Source organism: Mustela erminea, chromosome 17 (genome assembly GCF_009829155.1).
Source record: "Mustela erminea isolate mMusErm1 chromosome 17, mMusErm1.Pri, whole genome shotgun sequence".
NCBI classification, from domain to species: domain Eukaryota; kingdom Metazoa; phylum Chordata; class Mammalia; order Carnivora; family Mustelidae; genus Mustela; species Mustela erminea.
Window position 1 is genome coordinate 66,925,205 of NC_045630.1, and position 23,723 is coordinate 66,948,927.

Sequence of the window (23,723 nt, forward strand, 5' to 3'; positions counted from 1 at the left end):
GGTTTGTGATGAGAGATGTGTCTCTGAATTGTGAATTTCTCTTGGATCCCACACTTCAGATCTAGGGGAAGTTCTAGCTTCTCACCTACTTCATGCTGGGGTAGAGGAGAAACTCCAAAAGGTACAAAGTGCAAAAAGAGACAAGGTCTATGGTGTTAGAGGATGAAGCTATTTATGTCAACACAAAATCAAAGACCCAAATTCTTTTGTGTCCCTCAAGTTGACCTCCTTTGGAGACACAGTATGCTTGGAAATACCAAGCTCATGAGGGAATCAGGACTACAGTAAGGGAAGTCAAGTCATGGACTGGGCAGGTCCCTGGAAGAACTCATTCTTTAACTCTTAATCACCATTGTCTACATACCATAGAATAGTCAATCACAGAAAGTTTGTATAAAGTAATAAGAATATGAGTAATAAGAGTAAGAACATAAAGGCTATGAGTATATAGCTCAGAATACACATCATTTCTGTGGGACACCACGTATATCCTGAGGGTCCATAAATCAAGTCTGATTTGGAGGAAGTTTTAGCAGACAGTGACATCTTCTTAGCATGGAATCTGTTCCCTAACTAGCTGAGTGATGTTATGATCTTGACGACTTTTCTCAATTTCTCTAAACTTCCCTTTTTTCATTGCAGATGAAGAAACTGGACTCAGTATTTGTATGTTCCCTCACTGTCCGGTTTCCCACAATGACCAAAATTACCTTGAATGTATATGTACTTAAATACTATGTATATACTATATTTAATATATATTATAGATCTATCCTAATAATATATATTATTAATATATTCATGCATATTATTACTTATATATGTTATTGGAATGGTATCAGGCAAGGAAGAAACATAAGTCTCTATTTTACTCTTGGCATCTAAGCCTCCAGAATAAAAGATACACCATCAGAAAGGAAGCAGTACAAGTGAGAACAACCCATTCTTTTTCCACGCCCCCTGGCCCTGAACCACGAAGGCAGATCTGTAATGCTGCTTTTCCTTAGATTAGTTGCACAGGAACAGCCTTGGACCTTCCCAGAGGGAGACATCCCATTCTGTCCTTCACAGCTTCCTCCTCATCCACCTCCCATCCCCCTCACACACCTACCCCAGAGCAGGACCACAGCCTGATTCTCAGCCGAGGACTGGGATTGACCATTTGAGTATCATTAGGAAAGTGATTTCACCTTCTGTTCCTTGCTTTTCTCGGAGTAGGAGAGTAAAGAGGAGAAAACTATCAACCATCTCCAGCAAGGCTGGAGACTGACACAAGGTAATTGCAAAACATCAGGTAGTAAATATGGGATCAATAAATATACTGTAAATGTCAGCTTGGGGATACCTACGTTCTGCCATTGGGCTCTAGAGTAAATTAAGGATTCTTCAGTGCTTGCTTGATGTAGATCTTTGCCTGGGGCAACTTCCTGATGGAGTCCACCTTTGAGGAGCATGAGAACCAGGAAATATGTTCTGAGCTAAAGCAATCCTTCCCTAAGACACAGCTCTTGGCAAACAAAGCACAGAGGGTTTCTGAGCTGACGTGGGCTCTCAGCTGGCCTTCTCTGAGCAGGGCGCAACCCGTCCAACATGCCTATTCTTGACCCCAGCCTCAACTTGTTAAGATCACACCCAGAGTATAAATGCAAATACTGCTTGGGATTTGGGGGGCTCAGCCTGATCTGCAAGCCACAGATGATTTGCTTTGAAGCAACACACCAAATAGTTAGACTCGTGTTATAGAATTCCTTTACAATAAAAAAAAGTTTATTATTTTTTTCCAAGTTATAAAAATTATACATGCAAAATATGGTCACAGACACCAGAAAGTATAAAAGTATAAAAAATAAAATAAAAAGTACCCATTACCACTCTATTCCCCAGAATTAATGCTGGTATATCTTGAACTTCTCTCATATATATGTATGTATTTTTTTTTCTATACTTAGATTTTACCTCCATAGCATCATTGTTAATGGCATCCAGGTTTTTAGAAGGATATTACAGTGAGATTTCCGTATGTGAATCAGGACCGAGTGGTTGTTTCTTGTTTTTCCTGGGCTTGATGACCTTAAAGAGGAAAGAGATGGTGATAAAACAGTTGAGATGCAACTGATTCTATCTTTCTCCCTGCACTGACTCTTTCTCCCAGCCACTGGCTACATTCCTTCTCTCCTTTTCCTGTAAGGCTCTTGCTCTCACTTCTCTCCTTCAATGAATTCCTGTCCTTTGAGCCACCCCACCCACCTTGGTTGAGACCATGAAATGAGGTAGTCACTCACAGTCACTCATGCAGCATGAGTGCATGTGGACAGGGCAGAAGAGAGGAGGGAGCAGGTGTACTCAAGGCCAAGAGCTGAGGGGAAGGTTCTCACTGGGAAAATGAGTAGGAGGAAAGTGAGGCTATGAGGGAAAGGCTGGAGGTTTGAGGGCCTCAGAACTGGAGAGACCTAAGAGTGTGGACCTGCTGTGTGTCTGGAGGCATCAACTTTTGTATTGACCTGTTTCATTCCAGTATTATCCTTTGGTGATCTTCCCACAATCCCTTATGCATGTGTGTGATGAAGAGCGTGGACTTAATCCTGTAGTACCAATGCCCTCTGTCTGTGTAGACCGGTCTGTATATCTCACTAAAGGCTGGTCACTTTGTGTTTTGAGATATTCAGGGGCACTCTTGATCATTTAGGTCTGGTATGAGCTCTGTTTAACATCCTCTGGGATGGAGGATATTCTCCCCATATCATAGGTGATGAACATGAGGTTCCTGGTATTTAAGTTCACTAACCAGTTAGGAAATCACAGAGCCAGGATTTGAAACAAATCTGCCTTAATGAAGCCCAAATTTACTAAATAATCTCCCTGCTTTGATACATTCAACCAACTCTATAATACTTAGCTAATTTTCTATACTTTGAAGGCCTCTCTGGGGCTTCTCTCTTCAAAGTGATTAAAAATCTCTCTCTCTCTTTCTCTCTCTCTCTTAAAGAAAGAATGATGGAAAGGACATCAATCTGGTTTTCGTAAAGTCTTCTATATTGGAAAAATGATGTTCCCCAGAAGTTCCCACCTTGATGAAACTGTGAATTACAGATCTCAGCTGTCTTGGATCCATGCTGAGTTCAAAGCAGATGAGTCTGAGTTTATCGCCTTCCTCACAGTTGATGCTGGTCAGTCGTCCGTACACCAAGACCTCTATCTTCCCCGTATTATCTTGTATTTCATACAAAATGATGTTCTCACTCAACACATTTTTCTACAAAAGAAAAGCAATGCCCTTCTCCTGAGAACTGGATCAGATTTCCACATCTATGAGAAACACAGGGTGTGGGTGTATACTTTTGTCTCTGACAGGGGTCCAGAAGGAGGGGTAAAAAATAGCTTAAAATATTTTGTCCAGATAATTCTCCTTATGAGTCTGAGGATTTCCACTAGTCATCATTAAGTAGATTATATCATTTCTGTAATTCTTCTCCATTCTCTATTTATTCACTCCTCCAATTCTGCCCGAATCTTGAATCTAGATCATCTAGTCCCATTGTTCTAGGTTTCTTCTCACTCACTACTCACTAATTCTGCATATGCACCTGTGTGCACAGCCACTTACACAGAAGGCACAGGAAAGAACAGGGGTAGAAGGAAAGAGCCACCCTAGAAGACACCTTTAATGGAATATGGAATAAAACTTCCCATAGAAAAGTAAGGTCAGCCCCACTTAGTATTTCCATGATGTGTTGGGACAGAAATACCTTCACTAATTCTAAGAATAAACCCAAATTATGCATTTTATTGACCATATTAATAAACTGAGTAGTTAAAAAAATTTTGGGGGGAGGGACCCTCAGAGAGGAAGAGAGAATCTTAAACATACTCCACACCCAGCATGGAGCCCAATGTAGGGCCCAATCTCATAATCCTGAGATCATGACCTGAGCTGAAATCAAAAGTTAGATGCTTAACCACCCAGGTGCCCCATAAATTCAGTATTAAACAACATGACTTCTCTAGTGTTTTCAATATCCATAATTCCTATTAGATAATGCCAGAATCAGTTGCCCAACAATTTTGATGAGCGATTGTGAAGAGAAGAGCACTTTAAGATTCAGATGATCAGAATCTGAGCTAACTATTGGAAACAGCTGCATTTTAGGGCAGAGTCATCTCTTTATTTTTTACTCTGGTTGTCACAACTAGCATCCAAGTTTGAGAGGATAACTATTCACAGTTAACTTAACCTGCTACTAAAATGGGATGAAACAGAACTTAAACAAAATCATAAGAATATGTATACTAATAGAAAGTCTGCACTCTACTGGACCAGGATACTTGTGACTGGATCATTATATCTGATAAATGCCAAGGATTCTGGGAAATATCTTTCTGTAGAGTTTGCATGGCATTACCTTGGGAAGCAGATCATGAGGAGTTTTTCTAGCCCATATCCTGAAGCGGGAAGCTTCTACCCAACTACACTGGTCAGTGACCCCTTGAGTTCGTATATTTCAGAAGTTAACCAGACTCTACTTGGCAAATCCAGATCTTCAAACTCTGGGGTTGCAGAAGAAATAGTACAAATCAATGGGGTTGGGCTTACCTTATGCACCTGATATATCCCACTCACAAATGTTCCTGGCTTTTGTGAGTAAAGAGTATTGATTTTAGGAGTTGCTTTTGCATTTTGGATTAGTCTGCTTGAGATTTCCATCTTTTGGTCAGAATTGACATCAGACACACGAGAGGTACCATACAGCTCCAGGAACCCATTGCGACCATGGTAATCTGATATGGCGATGATATTCTTTGGGATGAACTTATTCTTCAGGCTGACATGAAAAACCTTTACTTGGAAGAATTGGCTCTCAGTAGCCACGGTGGCATGGAACATCTTTTTCTCTGCTTTCATGGGATCATATGTAAATGGTTCTGTTGCTTTCAACACCATCACTTCCTTGGGGCCCTTCTGGAAACCCTCTTCTATGGAAGCTTCTGTGGGTACAACCTTCAATCTTGGTTTCTACTTGGAAGTACACACCAAAAAGAGGCACCGTTAGGAAAGGGAAAACAGTCACTTTCTAGTGAGAGCCACCTACGCTCAATTTTGAGACTCCAGAAATACCTGATTGGATGGGTCTGGGAGAAAAATGAGCTAGGCAGAAATGGCCAATCTGGTATGATGTAGCCCATGAAAGGCATGGAGAAGAGTTAAACATAATTTTATTTTATTTTTTCATCCTTTTATGAGTTTGAGAGGAATAATATTTTTCTCTAAAAGTGATTAACCCAAGATGAAATGTATTTCTCCTAGGAGAGTTCTGTCATGTGTAGAGGAAGTAGGCAATAGCCATGTTGTCATGAAGGGGTTCGCAGTAGAGATGACGATGAATATATCATCTTAATTTACTAATCAACTCAGTTTAGTGAGCACAGTATATATATTTATAGCACAGCTATAAATAGGGAAGGAAATAAATCATCTTAACAGCACTGACAGTGGGAAGGGCTCTAGTCAGAAACCACTGATTTCATCTGGAATCAGTTCCAGTAGATGTCGCAATAAAAGACAGAAACCACTAATCCTTTTCCAAGAAGTGCTGGGCTAAAAAGAGGTTAAACAAGTACTGGAGAATCTTATGAACTTTCCTAATTTGGAAATGTCCTGGCTCCGGGCTCTTGAAGAGTAGCAGAATGAGCCATCTGAAAATATGCTTCCTTGGCAAAGAATTATATTGAACTGATTATTTAGAAAAATAACAGACTTAGGAAAACCTCTACAAAGAGAATAGAAATTGCCCTTCTGTAAGGAACATGCATTTATAAGAGTGTCTCTCTCTCCACCAGGAAGAGGACACCTCTAAACCACAAGAAAATCTTATGAGGAAAAACAACCTACCGAAATCTGCATAACAAACACCCTTGTTTATCCCCTTTTCCTGGTAATCTCCCTATGTGGTCTCCACACCTTCCTTTCTCTTGTCTTTAGCTGAAGATGGTATTTCAGTGGGTAGTTTCGGCCACCTCAGGGAGTTACTACTTTTCCCCTGGTTTCTCCCAGGTATATGTGAAGCATATTTATTATAACAAACTTCTGCTTGCTTTTCTCTTATTAATCTGTCTCCTATTAAAGGGGTCTCAGCCAAGCGCACAGGAGGAGAACATTGACCCCGTACCACACTGTTCTGTTGGAATCATGGCAGGACCCTGAGGCGCATGTCAGTGGAGAAGCCAAGTGTCAGGGGAATTTCTCTGACATCCTGTCTCCGAGTGGCCTGAATCACGTCAGAGTTTCAGGAGAGCGCTTGGAATGAGACGGTATTATCGATCTGTAAACGGAAGTTTGAAGGCAAGGACCAAGGTAGAAGTGCCAGGATTGCCTACAAAGCCGCGAGCTGGTTGTACCACAGACCAGCAATGCTTCTTGTGATCTGACCTGGAAAACGATTATGGATCTACCCTGGCGCAGGCATATCTAATGGAAACGTGTTCTTTTGCTCATTGCAGGTCTGAGGAATTCTGGAAATAACCTAAAGTCAGATAATACAGTTATTTTTCTAGTTTATGGAATAACCATGTAATTTTTCTTATACGTTAAAATAAGAATTTAAATCTACATTCGTTGAGTTAAATAGCACTTAAAAGCATATTAAGTGACAAAAAAACTCCTCAAATTGGATTATAGAAAAATATATGTCATGAGACAAAATGATATTCTTTGTGCATACATCACAAAGGGTAAAATCAGAAAGACTATTTTCAAAATGTGACGTTTGATGTAAGAGAGATCAGATAATAAAATTTTACTTATTTCTGTCTGTGCATCTTGGTTTCCTAAATTTCCTAAGATAATATTATTTATGTAATAAAAGTGGGAGAGGAAGAATGGGTGATAGTGCTCTGACTCTGTATTTCTACACTCTTTTCCACAATAAGTGGTCTCTGTTATGTAAAAATAAAATCAAGCAAATGACCAATCATATCCCATGTGCAGTAAGGATGCTGTGGCGGGAACTGAGTTACGGGCGCTGACGACAGCAGGAATAAGAAGACAGACTTGAGGGACACCTGGGTGTCTTCGGCGCGTAAGGGTAAACCTTTGGCTTAGTTCAAGATCCCAGGGTCCTGGGATTGAGCCCCTACAGGGTCCCTGTTCAGTGGGGAAACCGAGTCTCCCTTTACCCCTGTTCTTCCCACTTCTTACACACTCTTTCTCAAAAAAATAAATAAAATCTTAAAAAAAGAAAAAGAAGACAGAAGTGGAGAAAATGTGTCCATAGGAAGCTGCCTTTAGCTGCTATGTGTGTACTGGGGGCAGGGGACAGCCTGGGTCAGGGGACAGCTTGGGAGGGGTAATAAACCACACTAGAGGTCAGTGACTGATATGCTGCTGTGCCATTCCTTTAGGTTGCCTGTGTATTCGACACAGAATGGGCATTGTACCCCTGAGTGCTGGCGGCCCCTGGGGCCGTGTCAGGGCAGCACGCAGGCAGGCCAGGGAAGAACTGATGCTCTCACATCTCCACCTGCCTTTCCCTATCACCCTCGGTTACTGTCCAGGATGAAAGGAGAGGACAGGCTCATTATAATATTTTCGAAAGCTGGGCGGGAAAATTAAAGGGATCCACGAAAAGGAGCCGTGGGAAGATGTGACATGTTGTTGTCAGGGTATAGGGGAAGCCTTGCCAGAGGAAAGCAGTCAGGCTGGTGTCTAAAGAGTGGGTGTCTCTGGGCCAGGAAAAGATAGGAAGAAGGAATTCCAAATGTCAGAAATAGCATGTGGTCACACAGCTGACATGGGAGGGGGCACTGAACGCTGGACATGAGTCCAGAAGAGTGGTCAGGAGGCTAAGAGGAAATGGCTGAATGGAGAACTTAGGGGATAAACATCCTCTTATACTCATCTCCAATTGCCTGCCCACTTCCCACCCCTACTCCTGGACCAAGCTGGTAGACCTCTTGAGATCAGGAATTATGTCAAAATGCATACTTTGGAAGGAACAATGGACTTCTAATACAACAGAATCCCGGTGTCTGCATTTGGCAAGCTAACGGGTGGTTGTTGGTATTTGGAGAATTTATACATAGTACGGAAGTTCTGAGAAGCTCTCTCAAGGTCATGGTGAGTCTTGTAGCATGTGTGGAGGGGTACAAGTGGTGGGAAGAGGGTGGCGGTACCTTGGTTGTGGAACTGCTGCCTGGGGTCGGTGCAGGCATCTGTGGAGTCTGAGGGTAGTTACCAGTGGACTGTGTGCTCGTTGCAGAAGGTCCTGGAAGCTGACTCTGTCCCTGGGTTGGCGGGGTCCTCATAGATTCATTATTTTGTGTAGCTTCCATTTTCTTTTTCTGAAAGTAGATTTCCCCCCCTGGTTAATGGTTTTCAGTATCAGATAACCCAGAACACATCTCTCTCTCTCTCTCTCTCTGTTCCTGTCTCTCCTCCCTCACTTTCCCTCCTTGTCTGTCTGTCTGTCTCTCCCCTTCTCTGCCTCACACAGAGCAGTATCTTCACTCTGGAATTACAGCACATAGGCAGATATCTCCAACATCCCCCCAGCTCAGAAACCAACAAGGATTTCCCATGTCACTCTGCAAATTTAAACAAGTCAGATAATTCAAATTTCCTTGCTCTGTAGTGGAATTCTGTTCTACTTCTGCAGCCGACTGGCCTATCTATGCTCTTCCTCAGGAGAACACTGGATTCATGGACTGAGAGAAAGTCCCCCCAGGTTCTAAGGGAAGCAGGTCTCAGAAGAACATCGGCTGGGGTGAAGGATGTTCTATTAACCAGGTCTTCATTTCCTTGCATCTGTGGCAAATAAGTCTATCGGTTTCCATCCCCCGTTCTTCGGGTCTAGAAAACCCCATGTTCATCCATTGATGCTTTTTTTTTTTTTTTTTTTTTTTAAATCATCCCAAGAGATTCCCTCGGATTCATATTTCTAGAGACAGGATCCTGACCAAGCAACCAAATCCCTCAGAGATCTCAACAACACAAGGCTGATGCAGGAATTCACCCAGGCCATTCCTAGGACCTGGGATTTTGTAATTGTTTAGCAAGTGCACAAGTGTCAGTAAAATCTTTGCCCTTGACTACCGCTACTTTTGCTAATGAAAGCCCTTGTGTACCATTCTACGTCCAATCTAAGTTTGCCACAGTTCTACCACTTCTGGGATTCATTGGTCTAATTCATAAGGTGTCACTTGTTGACGAAGCTGTGGATGGGGGAGCTCTTGGAAATAGCTTCCTCTTCCGTTAAGCTTCCTGATTAGAGCAAACACGGACCCCCCGCCCCACCTCCCTGAACCTCATTCCTCAGTAGATGGCGCTCAGAGCCTGGGTTCTGGAAACAACATCCAACCATGACAGCGTCTATTCATCAACTTAAAAAACATAAGTTAAAAAATATTATAACATCCACACACCTACCATGTACTCAGTTCCCGATAAGTGTTCAAGTGTTGAATTCTGAATTTCTCTCTCGGGGTGACCCTTGCAGAAAGCTGTGAACCTCTGCAAACCTCACTTTTCTCATTGGTGAAGTGGGACTAGCAATAGCATCTGAGTGACACATGACAAGGGGTTTTATAAGGAAGAATGGAATCACATGCACGAAGCACACAGATTTTAGAATCCAGTCCCTAAATGTTCGATACACAGAAATGTCATTACTGTTATTAGCATCTCCTGTCTGGGCAGGGAGCTTGTATTTCCACATGTTTCAGCCTGTGTATGTGACCCTCTCAAAGGCGTGGGGACTGCTTTACTAAAGAAGCTGCTCCATTTCTTTCTGCCACATGCAGTCATTTAAATTCTTTGTGCGGAACATTGTGAGCTTCTCCCAAAATCAGTTAAACCAAATGCTTCTATCTTAATAGCAAGATTTGGATACTGAAATATGCTTTCTGATTGGGTAGTGTTTAAAAATCATAAATGAGTTATTTTCTCAGAGCTTACTTCCCTCTCTCCCTGCCCCATTCAGCAGAGAGGATGGTCTGAGTTGTTCACGTTAGGAGAGACAGAGAAGCAGGTCTCAAGGGTGATATTGGTCTGTGTCTTGTTTTAAGAGAACAGAACAAACAACCCACACCTTAGAGAAAATCTTTGAGAGACCCCCTGACGAGCTAGAGCAAGGCTTTCCTGCTCACCTAATGAAGCACAGAGTGAACAGTCAGACATCCTTTTTACAGTTGTCCCTTGCAGGTGGCCGGATCCCAGAAGAGGAATGGCAGCTCAGGGGTGTGTAGGTGTAAGAGGCTGAGGAGATGGAGGGACCTCCCTGAGGTCCTTGTTCTCCAAGGATGTTTCAGGGCAGTAGAAGGATTCTTATATGAGAAGATATGACCATGTCACCTGTACAGGCAGATGGGGACATGGAAAGTGTCACTTCTAACCCAGTATGCATGGCCAAAGTGGAGTTTTCCTGAAATGGGCAGCTATGCCATTGTCATAGAGATGGGGGCTGAAGTTTCAATGACCAAATAAGGTCTCGGGCATCACCCCCTGGCCTGGAGGCCAATGGGCGCTGGTTGCTCCTGCATCCCACAAGTGTGCCTCAGAAAGACTGTGGAGGGAATATGAATTATGGGTGCTGACATCAGGAAGAATAAGAAGACAGAACCTGAGAGAAACCTTGTCCCTGGAGAGTCTGTCCTCAACTGCTATGTGTGTGTGTTGGGGGCTGATTATAGTCTGGGTCAGGGGGCACCTGGGTGGGGAACCATACTATACTAGAGGACAGACAGTGAGTAATATGCTGCTTTGTTATCTCTCGGGTTGGCTGCGTGTTCACCGCAGAATGGACATTGTACCCCAGATCTCCGGCAGCCTCTCGGTCCATGTCATGGTGCCACAGAGGCACTGTGAAGGAGTTGATTCACTCACATCTCCACTTGTCTTTCTCTATCATCTCTTATATAGCCAACCTGGGGTTTTTGTCCCAGAAGAAAGGAGAACATAGGCTCATTATAGTGGCTGAAAGTGGAGGCAGGAAAAATAAAGGGACCCATGAAAGGGAGAAGTGAGAAGAAGTGACGTATTGTGGTTGGGGTGTCGGAGTGGACTTGCCCGAGGAAAGCAGTCAGGCTGGTGTCTGAAGGGGGGTGTCACTTGGCCAGTGTAAAGATAGGAACAGTGAATTCCAAGTCACAGAAGTAGCATGTATGCACACAGCTAACATGGCAGGGGGCACTGAAGGCTGGACATGAACCCCGAAGAGTGGTCAGTAAGTCAAGAAGAAAGAGAGGAATGGAAGGCAAAGCAGGATCATGAAGGAGCTCCTGTTGTGATGAGCACTGGGTTTTCTACACAACAATGAGTCACTTAACACGAGATCAAAAACTACCGATGTACTCTATGTTGGCTAACCAACGTAACAATAACTTTAAAAAACTATTCTCTTATGTTCATCTCCAATTGTCTGTCCACTTCCCACCCCTACTCCTGGACCAAGCTGGTAGACCTCCTGAGATGAGGAATTATGTCAAAATTCATACTTTGCAAGTAGCAAAGGATGTGTAATACAACAAAACCTCAGCGTCTTCATTTGATAAACTAATGAGTGGGAGTTGTTTTTTAGGGAATTTTTACAGAGTACAGAAGTACTGAGAAGCTCTCTCAAGGTCATGGTGAGTCTTGTAGCATGTTGTGGAGGGGTACAAGTGGTGGGAAGAGGGTGGTGGTACCTTGGTTGTGGAACTGCTGCCAGGGGTCGGTGCAGGCATCTCTGGAGTCTGAGGGTAGCTACAAGTGGACTGTGTGCTCGTTGCAGAAGGTCCTGGAAGCTGACTCTGTCCCTGGGTTGGCTGGGTCCTCATAGATTCATTATTTTGTGTAGTTTCCATTTTCTTTTTCTGAAAGTAGATTTTCCCCCCAGTTAATGGTTTTCAGTATCAGATAACCCAGAACACATCTCTCTCTCTCTGTTCCTGTCTCTCCTCCCTCACTTTCCCTCCTTGTCTGTCTGTCTGTCTCTCCCCTTCTCTGCCTCACACAGAGCAGTATCTTCACTCTGGAATTACAGCACATAGGCAGATATCTCCAACATCCCCCCAGCTCAGAAACCAACAAAGATTTCCCATGTCACTCTGCAAATTTAAACAAGTCAGATAATTCAAATTTCCTTGCTCTGTAGTGGAATTCTGTTCTACTTCTGCAGCCGACTGGCCTATCTATGCTCTTCCTCAGGAGAACACTGGATTCATGGACTGAGAGAAAGTCCTCCCAGGTTCTAAGGGAAGCAGGTCTCAGAAGAACATCGGCTGGGGTGAAGGATGTTCTATTAGCCAGGTCTTCATTTCCTTGCACCTGTTGCAGATCAGCATATTGGTTTCCATCCCCTGTTCTTTGGGTCTAGAACATCCCAACTTCATCCATTTAGATGCTTTGTTTATCATCCCAGAAAGATTCCCTTGGATTCATAATTCTAGAGGCAGGGTCCTGACCAAGCAACCAAATCCCTCAGAGATCTCAACAACACACAGGCTCATGCAGGAATTCACCCAGGCCGTTCCCAGCACCTGGGATTTCATAATTGTTTAGTAAGTGCACAAGTGTCAGTAAAATCTTTGCCCTTGACTACCATTACTTTTTCTAACGAAAGCCCTTTTGTACCATTCTACGTCCAATAGAAGTTTGCCACATCTCTGCCACTTCTAGGATTCATTTGTCTAATTCACAAGGCGTAACTAGTTGATGAAGCTGTGCATGGGGGAGCTCCTGGAAATAGCTTCCTCTTCCGTACAGCTTCCTGATTAGAGAAACCTCAGACCATCCACCATGCACAACCAGCCATTCCCCCCATGCTGTCAAGACCTCTTTCCTCATTAGAAGGCTTTCAGAGCCTGGGCTATAGAAACAATGTCCAGACATGCCCCTGTCTATTCATCAGTTTTAAAAAATAACTTCAAAAATATTGTAACACCCACCTACCTACCATGGGCTCAGTCATGACCACTAAGTGTTCAAGTGTTGAGTTCTGACATTCACTGCCTGGGTGGTCCTTCCAGAAAGCTGTGAACCTCTACAATCCTCATTTTTCCCATTGGTGAATCAGGACTAGCAATAGCATCCGAGTGACAAATGATAAGTGGTCCATCAAGGAAAGATGAGTTCACAGACAGGAAGCACAATTTCTAGAATCCAGTCACTAAATTTTCTATACAAAGATGTGTCAAGATTGTTGTTAGCACTTCATGTCTATGCAGGGAGCTTGTATTTCCATTGAGATCTGCAAATTTTTCATGCTTTGTGTGTGACCCTCTCTATGCATGAGAAATACTTTCCTAATACAAATAAAATCCCGAAGAGATATTACCTCATACCAGTGAGAATGGTTAAAATTAACAAGTCAGGAAACAACAAATGTTGGTGAGGATGCAGAGAAAGGGAAACCCTCGTGTGCTATTGAGGGGAATGCAAGCTGATGCAGCCACTCTGGAAAACAGTCTGGAGGTTTCTCCAGAAGTTGAAAATAGAGCTACTCTATGACTCAGCAGTTGTACTCCTAGGTATTTACCCCAAAGATACAAATGTAGTGATCTGAAGGGGCACGTGCACCCCAATGTTTATAGAAACAATATCCATAATAGCCAACCTGTAGAAAGAGCCAAGATACTCATCAATAGATGAATGGATAAAGAAGATGTGGCATAGAAATATACAATGGAATATTATTCAGCCATCACAAAAGATAAATTCTTAATATTTACATCAAAATGGATGGAATGGGTGGGTATTATGCTGAACAAAATAAGTCAATCAGAAAAAGGCAAGTATCTTATGGTTTCATTCATATGTGGGATACAGGAAACAGCACAGATGCTCCTAGTGGAAGGCGGGGGGGAATGGAACGGAAAAAAAAGTAGAGAGGGAATCAAACCACGAGATGCTGTTAAAAAAAGAAAGGAAGAAACTGAGGGTTGCTGTAAAGGAGGTGGGTGGGGGGGTGGGGAGCACTGGGTGAAGGGCATGAAGGAAGGCGTAAGATGTGAGGAGTACTTGTTGTTGTACTTGTGGGTACAACTGATGAATTGTTGAAGTCTATGTACGAAAGTAATGAGGTAGCAAATGTTGGCTAATCAAATTTAAATTAAAAAAGAAGCTTCTCTATTTCTGTCACATGTAGTAATTTAAATTCGTGGAGAAGAACTTTTGGAAGCGTCTCCTAAAATTATTTATACCGAAAGCTTCTATCTGAATAATAGATTTGGATGCTGAGTTATACTTTCTGATTGGACAATGTTTAAAAATCGTAACTGTTCATTTTCCCAGAACTTCCTTCCTTCCCTCATCTCCCTGTCCCATTCAGCAGAGAGGATGGTCTGGGCTGTTTGCTTCAGGAGAGACAGAGTAGCAGGTCTCAAGGGCAATATTGGTCTGTGTCTTGTTTTGAGGCAACAGAATAAAGAGAGCTCACACCTTAGAGAAAATCCTTGGGAGACCCTGTGATGAGCCACAGCAAGACTTTCCTGCTCATCTAGTGAAGCATAGAATGAAGAGTCAGATACCTTTTTACAGGCATCCCGTGCAGGAGGCTGGACCCCAGAGGAGGAATGGCAGCTCTAGGGTGTGTAGGTGTGAGAGCCTGAGGGTATGGAGGAGGCCCCTGGGGTCCCTGTGCTCCAAGGCGGTTTCAGGGCAGCAGGAGGATTCTTATGTGTGAAGAAATGACCTTGTCACCTATATAGGCAGATGGGGACATATAAAGTGTCCTTTCCAAGCCAATATGCATGGCCAAAGTGGAGTTGTCCTAAGATGGGCACCTATGTCATTGTCATAGCAGAGAAAATGGGGAGCTGAGGTTCCAATGACTTGATAAGGTCACAGGCACAAGTGTCTAGCTCCATCCCGTAAGTAAGTTGTGGAGAGACTGTAGGGGGAGTATGAGTCATAGGGGCTGACAACAGCAAGAATAAGAAGACAGAATTTGAGAAATCTTGTGCATAGGGAGTCTGCCCTCAACTGCATGTGTGTGTAATGGGGGAGGGCTACAAGCTGGGTCAGGGACAGCTTGGGGGCAGGTCACAAACTATTTGAGAGGACAGTGATTACGATACTACTTTGTCCATCCCTCAGGTTGCGTGTGCACTTGTCACAGAATGGACATTGTACATCTGAGTGCTGGCAACCGCAGGGGCCATGTCATGGCGGCACAGAGGCAGATGCGGAGGAGGGGATGCATGTTTGTAGCACTCACCTGCCTACCCTTGTCCTGTGTTTCTGAGGTTATTGTCCAGGAAGAAAAGAGAGCGTAAGACTCATATAATGATTGCAAATGCTGGGTAGGAAAGGTAAAATGACCCATGAACGGGAGCAGTAGGAAGATGTGATGTATTGTCATCGGCCGTTGGGGAAGGCTTGCCAGAGGAAAGCAGTCAGGCTGGTGTCTGAAAGGAGCTGTCCCTGGGCCAGCGCAAAGATAGGAGCAATGAATTCCAAATCACAGAAGTAGCATGTATTCCCATAGCTAACATGGGAAGGAGCACCGCATGTAGGACACGAGTCCAGAAGAATGGCCAGCAAATCAAGAAGAAATGGTTGAATGAAGAACAGAAGGGATAAGCATCCTCTAATGTTCATCTCCAATTGTCTGTCCACTTCCCACCCCTACTACTGGACCAAGCCAGTAGACCTCTTGAGGTCCGGAATTATGTCAAAATGCATACCTTGCAAGTAGCAAAGGACGTGTAATACAACAAAATCTCAGTGGCTGCACTTGGTAAACTAAGGGGTGATTTTTGGTATTTAGGGAATTTATACATAGTAGAGAATGACTGAGAAGGTCTCTCAAGGTCATGGAGAGTCTTGTAGCATGTTGTGAAGGTGTACAAGCATGGGAAGAGGGGGATGGTACCTTAGTTGCAGAACTGCTCCCTGGGGTCGGTGGGGGCATCTGAGGAGTCTGAGGGTAGCTACAAGTTGACTGTGTGCTGGTTGCAGATGGTCCTGGAAGCGGACTCTGTTCCTGGGTTGGCTGGGTCCTCATAGATTCATCTTGTTGTGTTGTTTTGATTTTCTTTTTCTGAAAGTAAGTTTTACCCCTGGTTAATGGTTTCCAATATTAGATGAAACACATCATTACTACTTAGCAAATCAAGTTTTTATTACTAGTTTCTAATTATGTCAAAATTTCTGTGTTCATGAAATCCAGGAGGTACTTGGATTCAATCCCATTAAGAGATGATGGCAAAGCAGGCAGCCCACACATATAAATGATTCACACAAGAGCCTGGGAACCCTCCTCATCCCTGGGAAGAATGCTGTACCGGAATTTATAAAATTTATGTTTGAATTTTTGGCTCTTTGAGCAGGCTTGGCAAACTACTCTCCTAGTGTGACTTCCAATTTTGTGCACGTGTAAGGAGGGGTCATGACTTCACATCTCCTTCATGGGGACTTATCCGCACTTGTGATGTGCACACAGTTCCGAAACATCATGGGTGATCATAACTGTGGGTGTGCTGCCTCTGAACCTCTTTTTCACTCTGCTCCTGGAATCCCTTTTTCCCAATTCTTGTATTTGCAGGTTGAGGAATGAGTAAAGCACTTGGTGTACACAAGAAGGTAATAAGTGATAGAGCCTAGAAGAAGCTCCTTCCACGGGACCTTCTCCATCCTACCTTGGACATGACTGTGTCATGGACTGATTCCGAAGCTTCGTTCACGGTAGATGTGGATTCATCAGTTCTGGGGGAATCCTGCCTTCTTTTCTTCATGGGCTCTTTCCCTCTTGCTCCGCTTTGCCTCATAACTGAAGCAGTTAAAAACAACATGATGAATCCCAGGAGCTGGCCGAGGGCAGCTGTAGCACTTCCATTCGTGCGTCCTCTCAGCTCGTGTTTGTGGGTCTGGGATGCTGGTGTGCTCCCCTCCTGCATCAGCCCGCCGACCAGAGCACAGGCGCAGACTCACAAGGCTAGTTCCCTTTCTCCCCCAGGTACATGAGCACACCCCTCCCATCCCCTGCACTCCCAGGTACCTCAGTCAAACCCTTTTCCCACCTTATCCTATGCGTTCTTTTTAAGAATCTGTAGTTTTAGGACACCTGGGTGGCTCAGTCCGTTAAGCGTCTGCCTTTGGCTCAGGTCATGGTCCCAGGGTCCTGGGATCCAGCCCTTCAACAGGCTCCCTGCTCAGAGGGAAGCCTGCTTCTCGCTCTGCTCCTCCCCCTGCTTTGCTCCCTCTCCCATTGTCAAATAAATACATAAAATCTTGGGAAAAAAAAAAAAAAGAATCTGCAGCTTTCATAATTCATGTGGTGGGTTAACTCCTATGGAACGTCTGTTTGAATTACAGAAACCAGAGAAGGAAAATCTGATCTAATTGGTGATATGACGAGTTGGTAATACTGGACTTAATGTTTTAAAATATTTTTAGGATCCAGTGATTTTAGAGGAGGCAAAATCTTCACATCTCTGAGAATTAGCTTTTTCTATTAAAAAAGTTATGTTCTTTATTTAGCAAGAAACTTTTAGTCATATTTCATAACTTTTAGTAACTTTTAGTCATGTTTCTTGCTAAGGAACATAGTAATGATGGCATAAATAATGTAACAGAGCACCAAACGGACTGAACGAAGAATTTTTAAATCTTAAGATTTTTCCTAATTTTTCTTTGTCCCTCTTCAACGTTTTGTAATATGTAGAAGACTCTGCCTTTCCTCATCAACTTTTTCTGCTTTTTTCTTTACCCACACCCCCAAAATACACCTTGTAAAATATAGTGGACCTCTTTATAGTAAAGGGATTGTCTAAACTGTCTACTTGTTGGTGTCTGAAGGGCTACCTCGTCTCAGCTACCCACTTGGAAATTGGGAAAGGGATCACTCAGCTATGCCAATTCCAGGGCTCCCTCCGATGTGGGGGACCCGGACCCTGACAGTGAGGGCTCCTGCCCATTACCTTTTTTCTTCTCATTTTTAAGAATTTTAACAACGTCTCCAAGCCCTTCTATGTCTTTGAACAGATTTACTAGCTTGTCCACACAGGCAGGCCCTGGGAACTTTCTTTCCATCAGGTCAGCAATCTGGACCTTGTTATATTCTTCTTGCATTTTTCTCTTGAGTCTCAGATCGCGGGCCAGCAGGGACTTGACGATGCTGAACTGGTACTCGTTGATGACCTCCAGTCCCTTCAGCAGAATAATTCTCTTGTAGTCACTCCCCATCTCTCCAGGTGTGGCTGAGCCTGAAAGAGAAAAATACCGTACGGTGTTACACCTTCATCCGGATGGTTTAAAAGTTCGGTTGTGTCTGTGTGAGGGAGGCACCCATGCCAAGGCGTCGTCCTTGCGTGTGTGTGTGACAAAGAGGAACTTAATTTCCAGGTGTGTCACTGTGGGAAATGGGTTGAGAACTGCTATATTCGGGACTTCTAAGAAATTCTTTCCTTTTAGTAATGATAGTTGAGTTGGGTTGGGTTGGGGGTGGGTGTGGTGGCAGGAGGTCTGGAAAGAGGCAGTTGATGCCCTGTGTGGAGTGTGGGCTGTAGGGGGTCAGAGTCACAGTCCTAATAGATCAGGACTATTTGGTAGTTGTTTTGCTGGAGTTCTACTTTCTTGCTAGAGCAGGCACCCAGCAGTTACTGGCTGAAGTTATTTCTACAGTTGCTTGATTTTACCTTTCTAGGCTGAATTCCTCTTATTAGTTCTTCTTGGAGAGCCGGCTCCCCACTATAGAGCCCCATTTTTATCCCAGTCGACATGCTCCAATAGTTCCCCATTTTGGTTTTAAAAAATTTCTTGCTTTTTAGCCTAACTTGGAAAACCTTGAATAATCTGCATCATTTTTACATCTGTAACTTTTGTATTTTGTATGTCATATGTTCCGGAAATACACAATATACCTTGTCTTCCCAAGTTTCATGACTTTGCTAATTCCCTCCCTGCTTCCCAAAGAGCCAGCCTCACTTTTCTTTCTCCCACCACCTTCTTACAGCCTTCAAGGCTCCACTGAGGCTTTGTCTCCTGAAACCCACCAGAGTCCCCTTTTGGGCCTGGGTGTCGTCCTCTGGGTCTCCTTATCACCGTGTGTACTTCCCCCATGGAACTCAGTACATGGTAGGGATTCCAATTTTCTGTTCAAAGTCATAAATTCTTTTTCATTTAGGGACAGCGTGTTTGTGTGATTTTTGTATAATTAGCATGTTCAGATTCCCAGGGCTAAGAATTATTCCTCCTTGAGAGAATGTGAGCATTTCCAGATTCATCAGGCCCATAGAGTGAAGGATAAAACCTCAAGATATATTATGGGGGAATTGAAGATTATTAAAAACAAAGTTGAAAACTCTGAAAGCTTCCAGAGACAAAGAGTGGGTCACCTGTAAAGACTCAAGGATGAGATTGAAACTGATGTTCAAAGCAAAGCTGCCCACCACAGGAAAATAAGGTCAATTTTCATGTAGTTCTCATCCAAATTCCGTTATCTATTTCAAAGTCGAGCAATTTTTAAAATGAAATTTTTGTGTTTTGTGTGTGTGTGTGTGTGTGTGAGACAACATAATTTATTTGCAAAATAAAACCAGATATGAGGTGACAGGAGACAATGTTTATTCTTTATTCATTCCACCTAACTGAACATTCCTAAGTTTTACTGTTAAAATATTAGTGTATTTGGGGCACCTGGGTGGCTCAGTGGGTTAAAGACTCTGCCTTCGGCTCAGGTTGTGATCTCAGGGTCCTGGGATCGAGCCCCACATCAGTCTCTCTACTCAGCGGGGAGCCTGCTTCCTCCTTTCTCTCTGCCTGCCTCTCTGCCTGCTTGTGATCGCTCTCTTAAAAAAAAAAAAGTATATATATATATATATAATATATATACACATATGTACATATGTGTATATATATACTGTATATATATACACATATGTACATATGTATATATATAATATATAATATATATAAATACTATAAATACTATAAATATATATATTTATATATATTATATATATTTATATATGTATATATGTATATAAATACATATGTGTATATATATAAATATATAATATATTTATATATATATACACCATAAATACATATGTGTATATATATAAATATATATAAATATATATAAATATATATATAAATATATATACACATATGTATTTATAGTGTCTAGTATTACAGTATTTAAAGTAGGTGTGTTAAATAGGTGTGTTAAATAGCCGTTCCTTTCCTTTCTAAAATGCCCCAATTCTGAATTCCAAAACATATGTAGCCCCAGGGGTATCAGAAGATGTATTGTCTATGTATCTTGAGGGCAAAATAATTTTAAGAGGTGAATTTTAAGCTAGCCCAAATCATATTTAAATGTGAGGGCAAAATAATTTTAAGAGGTGAATTTTAAGCTAGCCCAAATCATATTTAAATGTGAGGGTCTCAGAAACTATTCTCTGATATTCAAGGCCTTGGTAGTTTAGAAGATAAAGTCCTATACAGAGACATCTATTGGAGGAAATATTCGACACCAAAAATAACACATAGAGCCAAGAAATACCACAAGCCCAAAGGTAAGTAAGAGCTGGAACCGAGCCTGATCTGGTGTACCTAGGCCTTCCACACGAATACAGCCCTGACCCAAGACAAGAGAGACAACATCTCCATAAATGGCCTACCCAGGTAAGTGACAAATTTAGTCAAATTGCATTTGTGGGGGAAAATGCATTTGTGCACTCTGCCAATAGAGTATTAACAAAAGATCACTTAAAGGTGGGAAAATGAAAGAAAAATGCTTTATCATGCAAAGAGTAACTAAAAGAAAACCCAGTTTATCTATACTAGTGTTGCTTGAAATAGACCTGAAGATGAAAAGCATCCCCAGAGTGCCAGACAACCATAAAGGCTGACCTCCTAGGGAAACAAAACAGTTGTCATTATGCCTTTACCTGCTAATAGTAAATACATGTTATTGATACTTTATATTCCTTTATAATGCTACAAATATTACATAATATGCCCTTTAGCATGATTGACATATTATAATATAGAAATTGCATTTGTGGTATTACACACACACTTTTATATACATGTGTACATCTATACATGATTACATAAGTAATGTACATTATGTTATTGTATATATAAATTTGAGGGAACTACAGGACAAAAACCTCACAATTTTATGGTAGGAGATTTCTTTTTTTAAGATTTTATTTATTTATCTGACAGAGATCACAAGTAGGCAGAGAGGCAGGCAGAGAGAGGGGGAAGGAAGCAGGCTCCCCGCGGAGTAGAGAGCCTGATGCAGGGGTCGATCCCAGGACCCTGAGATCATGACCTGAGCTGAAGGCAAAGGCTTTCACCCACGGAACCACCCAGGAGCCCCTATGGTAGGAGATTTTAACATCTCTCTTAATTATTAAATAAACAAGGTAAAAAATTCAGTAGAGACTTAGGAACTAGGACTAACATTATTAATAAGCATAACCGACGGGTTTACGTAACATACATAAGATTCCAAAATCAGCATTAAAAATCTCACACTCTGATCAAGCACATAGGAACTATTGTTATGCAGGTCGCACAGAAAGTCGCTCAACAGTTCTGAAACTCTGTTTGTGGCGAAATCTCCTCCTCTTTCTCCTATACTTTGCCACTAGGAAAAAAATCAGTAATTTTCAGGAAGGCAGACAGTGATGCTAAAAGGAACTGGAAAAACAGCTCTGGTGGTACCATCTGGAGTATAATATGAAGATTAAACTGCCTTACTAGAGGTAAACATGTTTTTGCATAACTGTGTCTGGGGAAGTGAAACTTTTTCTGCTCTGTGCATGTATATGTGTGTGTGAGTGTCTTCTAAAATCAGGGTAAGACCACAATGCAGCTTTTTTTTTTTTTTTTTTTAAGATTTATTTATTTATTTAACAGAGATCACAAGTAGGCAGAGAGGCAGGAAGAGAGAGAGGAGGAAGCAGGCTCCCTGCCGAGCAGAGAGCCCGATGCGGGGCTCAATCCCAGGACCCTGGGCCCATGACCTGAGCCGAAGGCAGAGGCTTAACCCACTGAGCCACTCACATGCCCCCACAATGCAGCTTTAAATCCAGATGTATTTTTTTACTTATTATTATGTTCTGATAGTTTCCTTGTGCTCCTAACTTGACTTCTGACCAGAACTGTACCAAGGTTACCAAGAGCTTCCTGAACACCACCGAGGGAAGAAAACCAGACCCTTTTTCTAAGGTAACGGGTGCCAGTAGTCACCTGCGGAATAGATTTTAAAGTTTTCCACAGTCAAAATGCACCTCCTTCGTTCAGGTGTCAGCTGTGGTGATAAACATGCCTGCTCCTTGTCTAGGTAGTAAAGGATTAGAAATCAAGCTACTAATGTTTTCATGTCCCCAACTATAGTTGATACCAGCCCCCCTACCCCAATTCTTCATACACTAACCCCTGCCTACTCCCCAGTTGTCTTGGGTTCAGCCAGCAGGTGCCCACAGCTGTCTGCAGAAAGCCACAAGCCTCACCTTGCTGAAAATCTCCAGGAGTCTGGATCCTGATGTCTTCTTCAGAAATTCAGGAATCTCTGCTTCTGTTGTTTGAGGAGGAAGATAAGACGACAAAGCCTTCAGAGGATGAACTGCAGGGTGTGATGACCTCCTGGAGGGCGGAGGGAAAAGAAGTATTTGGAAAGCTAGCAAGCGCAGCTGGCGCTAGTAGAGTCCCAGAAAACTCGGTGGGCGGGGGTTTCCTCACCGGGCACGGCCCCCTGGATGGAGAAGTTGCAACACAATGTGGAGACTCCTCCCTCCGAGGCTCTTAGCTTTCGATTTCCTTAGTCAGAGAAGATCAACAGTTTCCTTCCTGTATGTGCCTAATCAAAATGAAAGATTATAGCAAAGGTATAATTGAGTGTTTTGTTACAAATGTCAGTAGATGACCGAGTGCCAACATTACAACTCCAGCACTCTTGTGGGTGGGTCCTCAGAGACCTGTATTCCCGTGGATGATGCTCAAATGTAAGAAAAGTTAGGATGAGTCACCGGACTGCTTATCCCTCTCTTCCTGTTCTCAGAGTGGCAGGAGGAGATGCTGGAAGAGGCATGTCTCTCTGCTCACCCTTGACTGTACCTCCTGGAAGAGGGTAGGTCGGCTATGGAATCACTCTCGGTTTAACTAGTGCCTGAAGCATTCACCCAGCTAGTAACTGACATACCCGGAGCTTGGCAGAAGTAGAAGGTCATTACCGATGTGTGAGTTCTTAGTCAGAGAGGCGGCCCTCTCAGCTGAGTCTAGGCTACTTTACTTCACTGGTCAAATTAATGATCACTCACACTTCCTGCACTATTCGTGGAAAAGACACAGGTGGGTAGTCAGCCCCTATCTCGACAGCATAAGCCCTTGCAGTTTCTGGAAAACACTGAACCTCTGGACGGAGGGACTTGGTAAACCTCTCGCTGTGCAGTGTTGTTTCCGTGAAGGACAGTGGATGGACTCCAGAGCGCCGTGAACCCTCACATGTTGAATAACTGGTGCCAGTTGGCTGACCTGATGGTTGTAACCCACCGGCTGATCTGCGAGCAGGATGGAGCCATGGCTGGAAAAGGGTCCCAAAGGACAGCTGGTTCTGGGGGGTGATCCGAGGTCATCTAAAGGGAAGAAAGTGATTGTTTTAATTCAAACGACAGTCGTGGAGGGCATAGCTGAAGTCTAGAGGTGGGAGCATCGGAAAACTCCACCAAAGTGTGAGTAAGTCGTGGGGAGGCAAGGGGACCTGGCGAGATGTCCACAAACACACGTGGGGTCC

The 23,723-nt window shown here is 43.1% G+C and overlaps 1 protein-coding gene across 5 annotated transcripts; it reads right to left on the reverse strand.

The window, feature by feature from the left end:
• Positions 1-1,745: 1,745 nt before the first annotated feature.
• On the reverse strand, positions 1,746-22,655 carry LOC116575741 (gamma-interferon-inducible protein 16-like). 5 transcript variants are annotated; one of them, XM_032317176.1, is made up of 9 exons: positions 22,444-22,652; positions 17,890-18,174; positions 16,609-16,739; positions 15,843-16,010; positions 11,674-11,841; positions 8,167-8,334; positions 4,592-5,011; positions 3,068-3,253; positions 1,746-2,070 (listed from the first exon to the last, which is right to left on the reverse strand). In XM_032317176.1, the coding sequence occupies exons 2-9, from the start codon at positions 18,152-18,154 to the stop codon at positions 2,002-2,004; spliced, it is 1,575 nt and encodes a 524-aa protein (XP_032173067.1). In that variant the 5' UTR covers positions 18,155-18,174; positions 22,444-22,652; the 3' UTR covers positions 1,746-2,001. The 5 variants fall into 5 exon arrangements, with proteins under 5 accessions (XP_032173067.1, XP_032173071.1, XP_032173070.1 ...); XM_032317180.1 differs by lacking the exon at positions 4,592-5,011 and having other exon boundaries at positions 22,444-22,655; XM_032317179.1 differs by lacking the exon at positions 3,068-3,253 and having other exon boundaries at positions 22,444-22,655.
• Positions 22,656-23,723: the final 1,068 nt, after the last annotated feature.

Excerpts from the sequence above, each read along its gene's own strand:
- LOC116575741 (XM_032317176.1), bottom strand. The coding sequence starts at position 18,154 with ATGGGGAGTGACTACAAGAGAATTATTCTGCTGAAGGGACTGGAGGTC. Across the intron at positions 16,740-17,889 it reads TAAAAATGAGAAGAAAAAAG|TTATGAGGCAAAGCGGAGCA; the intron begins GTAATGGGCAGG and ends TAACTGCTTCAG. Across the intron at positions 16,011-16,608 it reads ATGACACAGTCATGTCCAAG|AAAAAGAAAATCAAAACAAC; the intron begins GTAGGATGGAGA and ends ACTTACTTTCAG.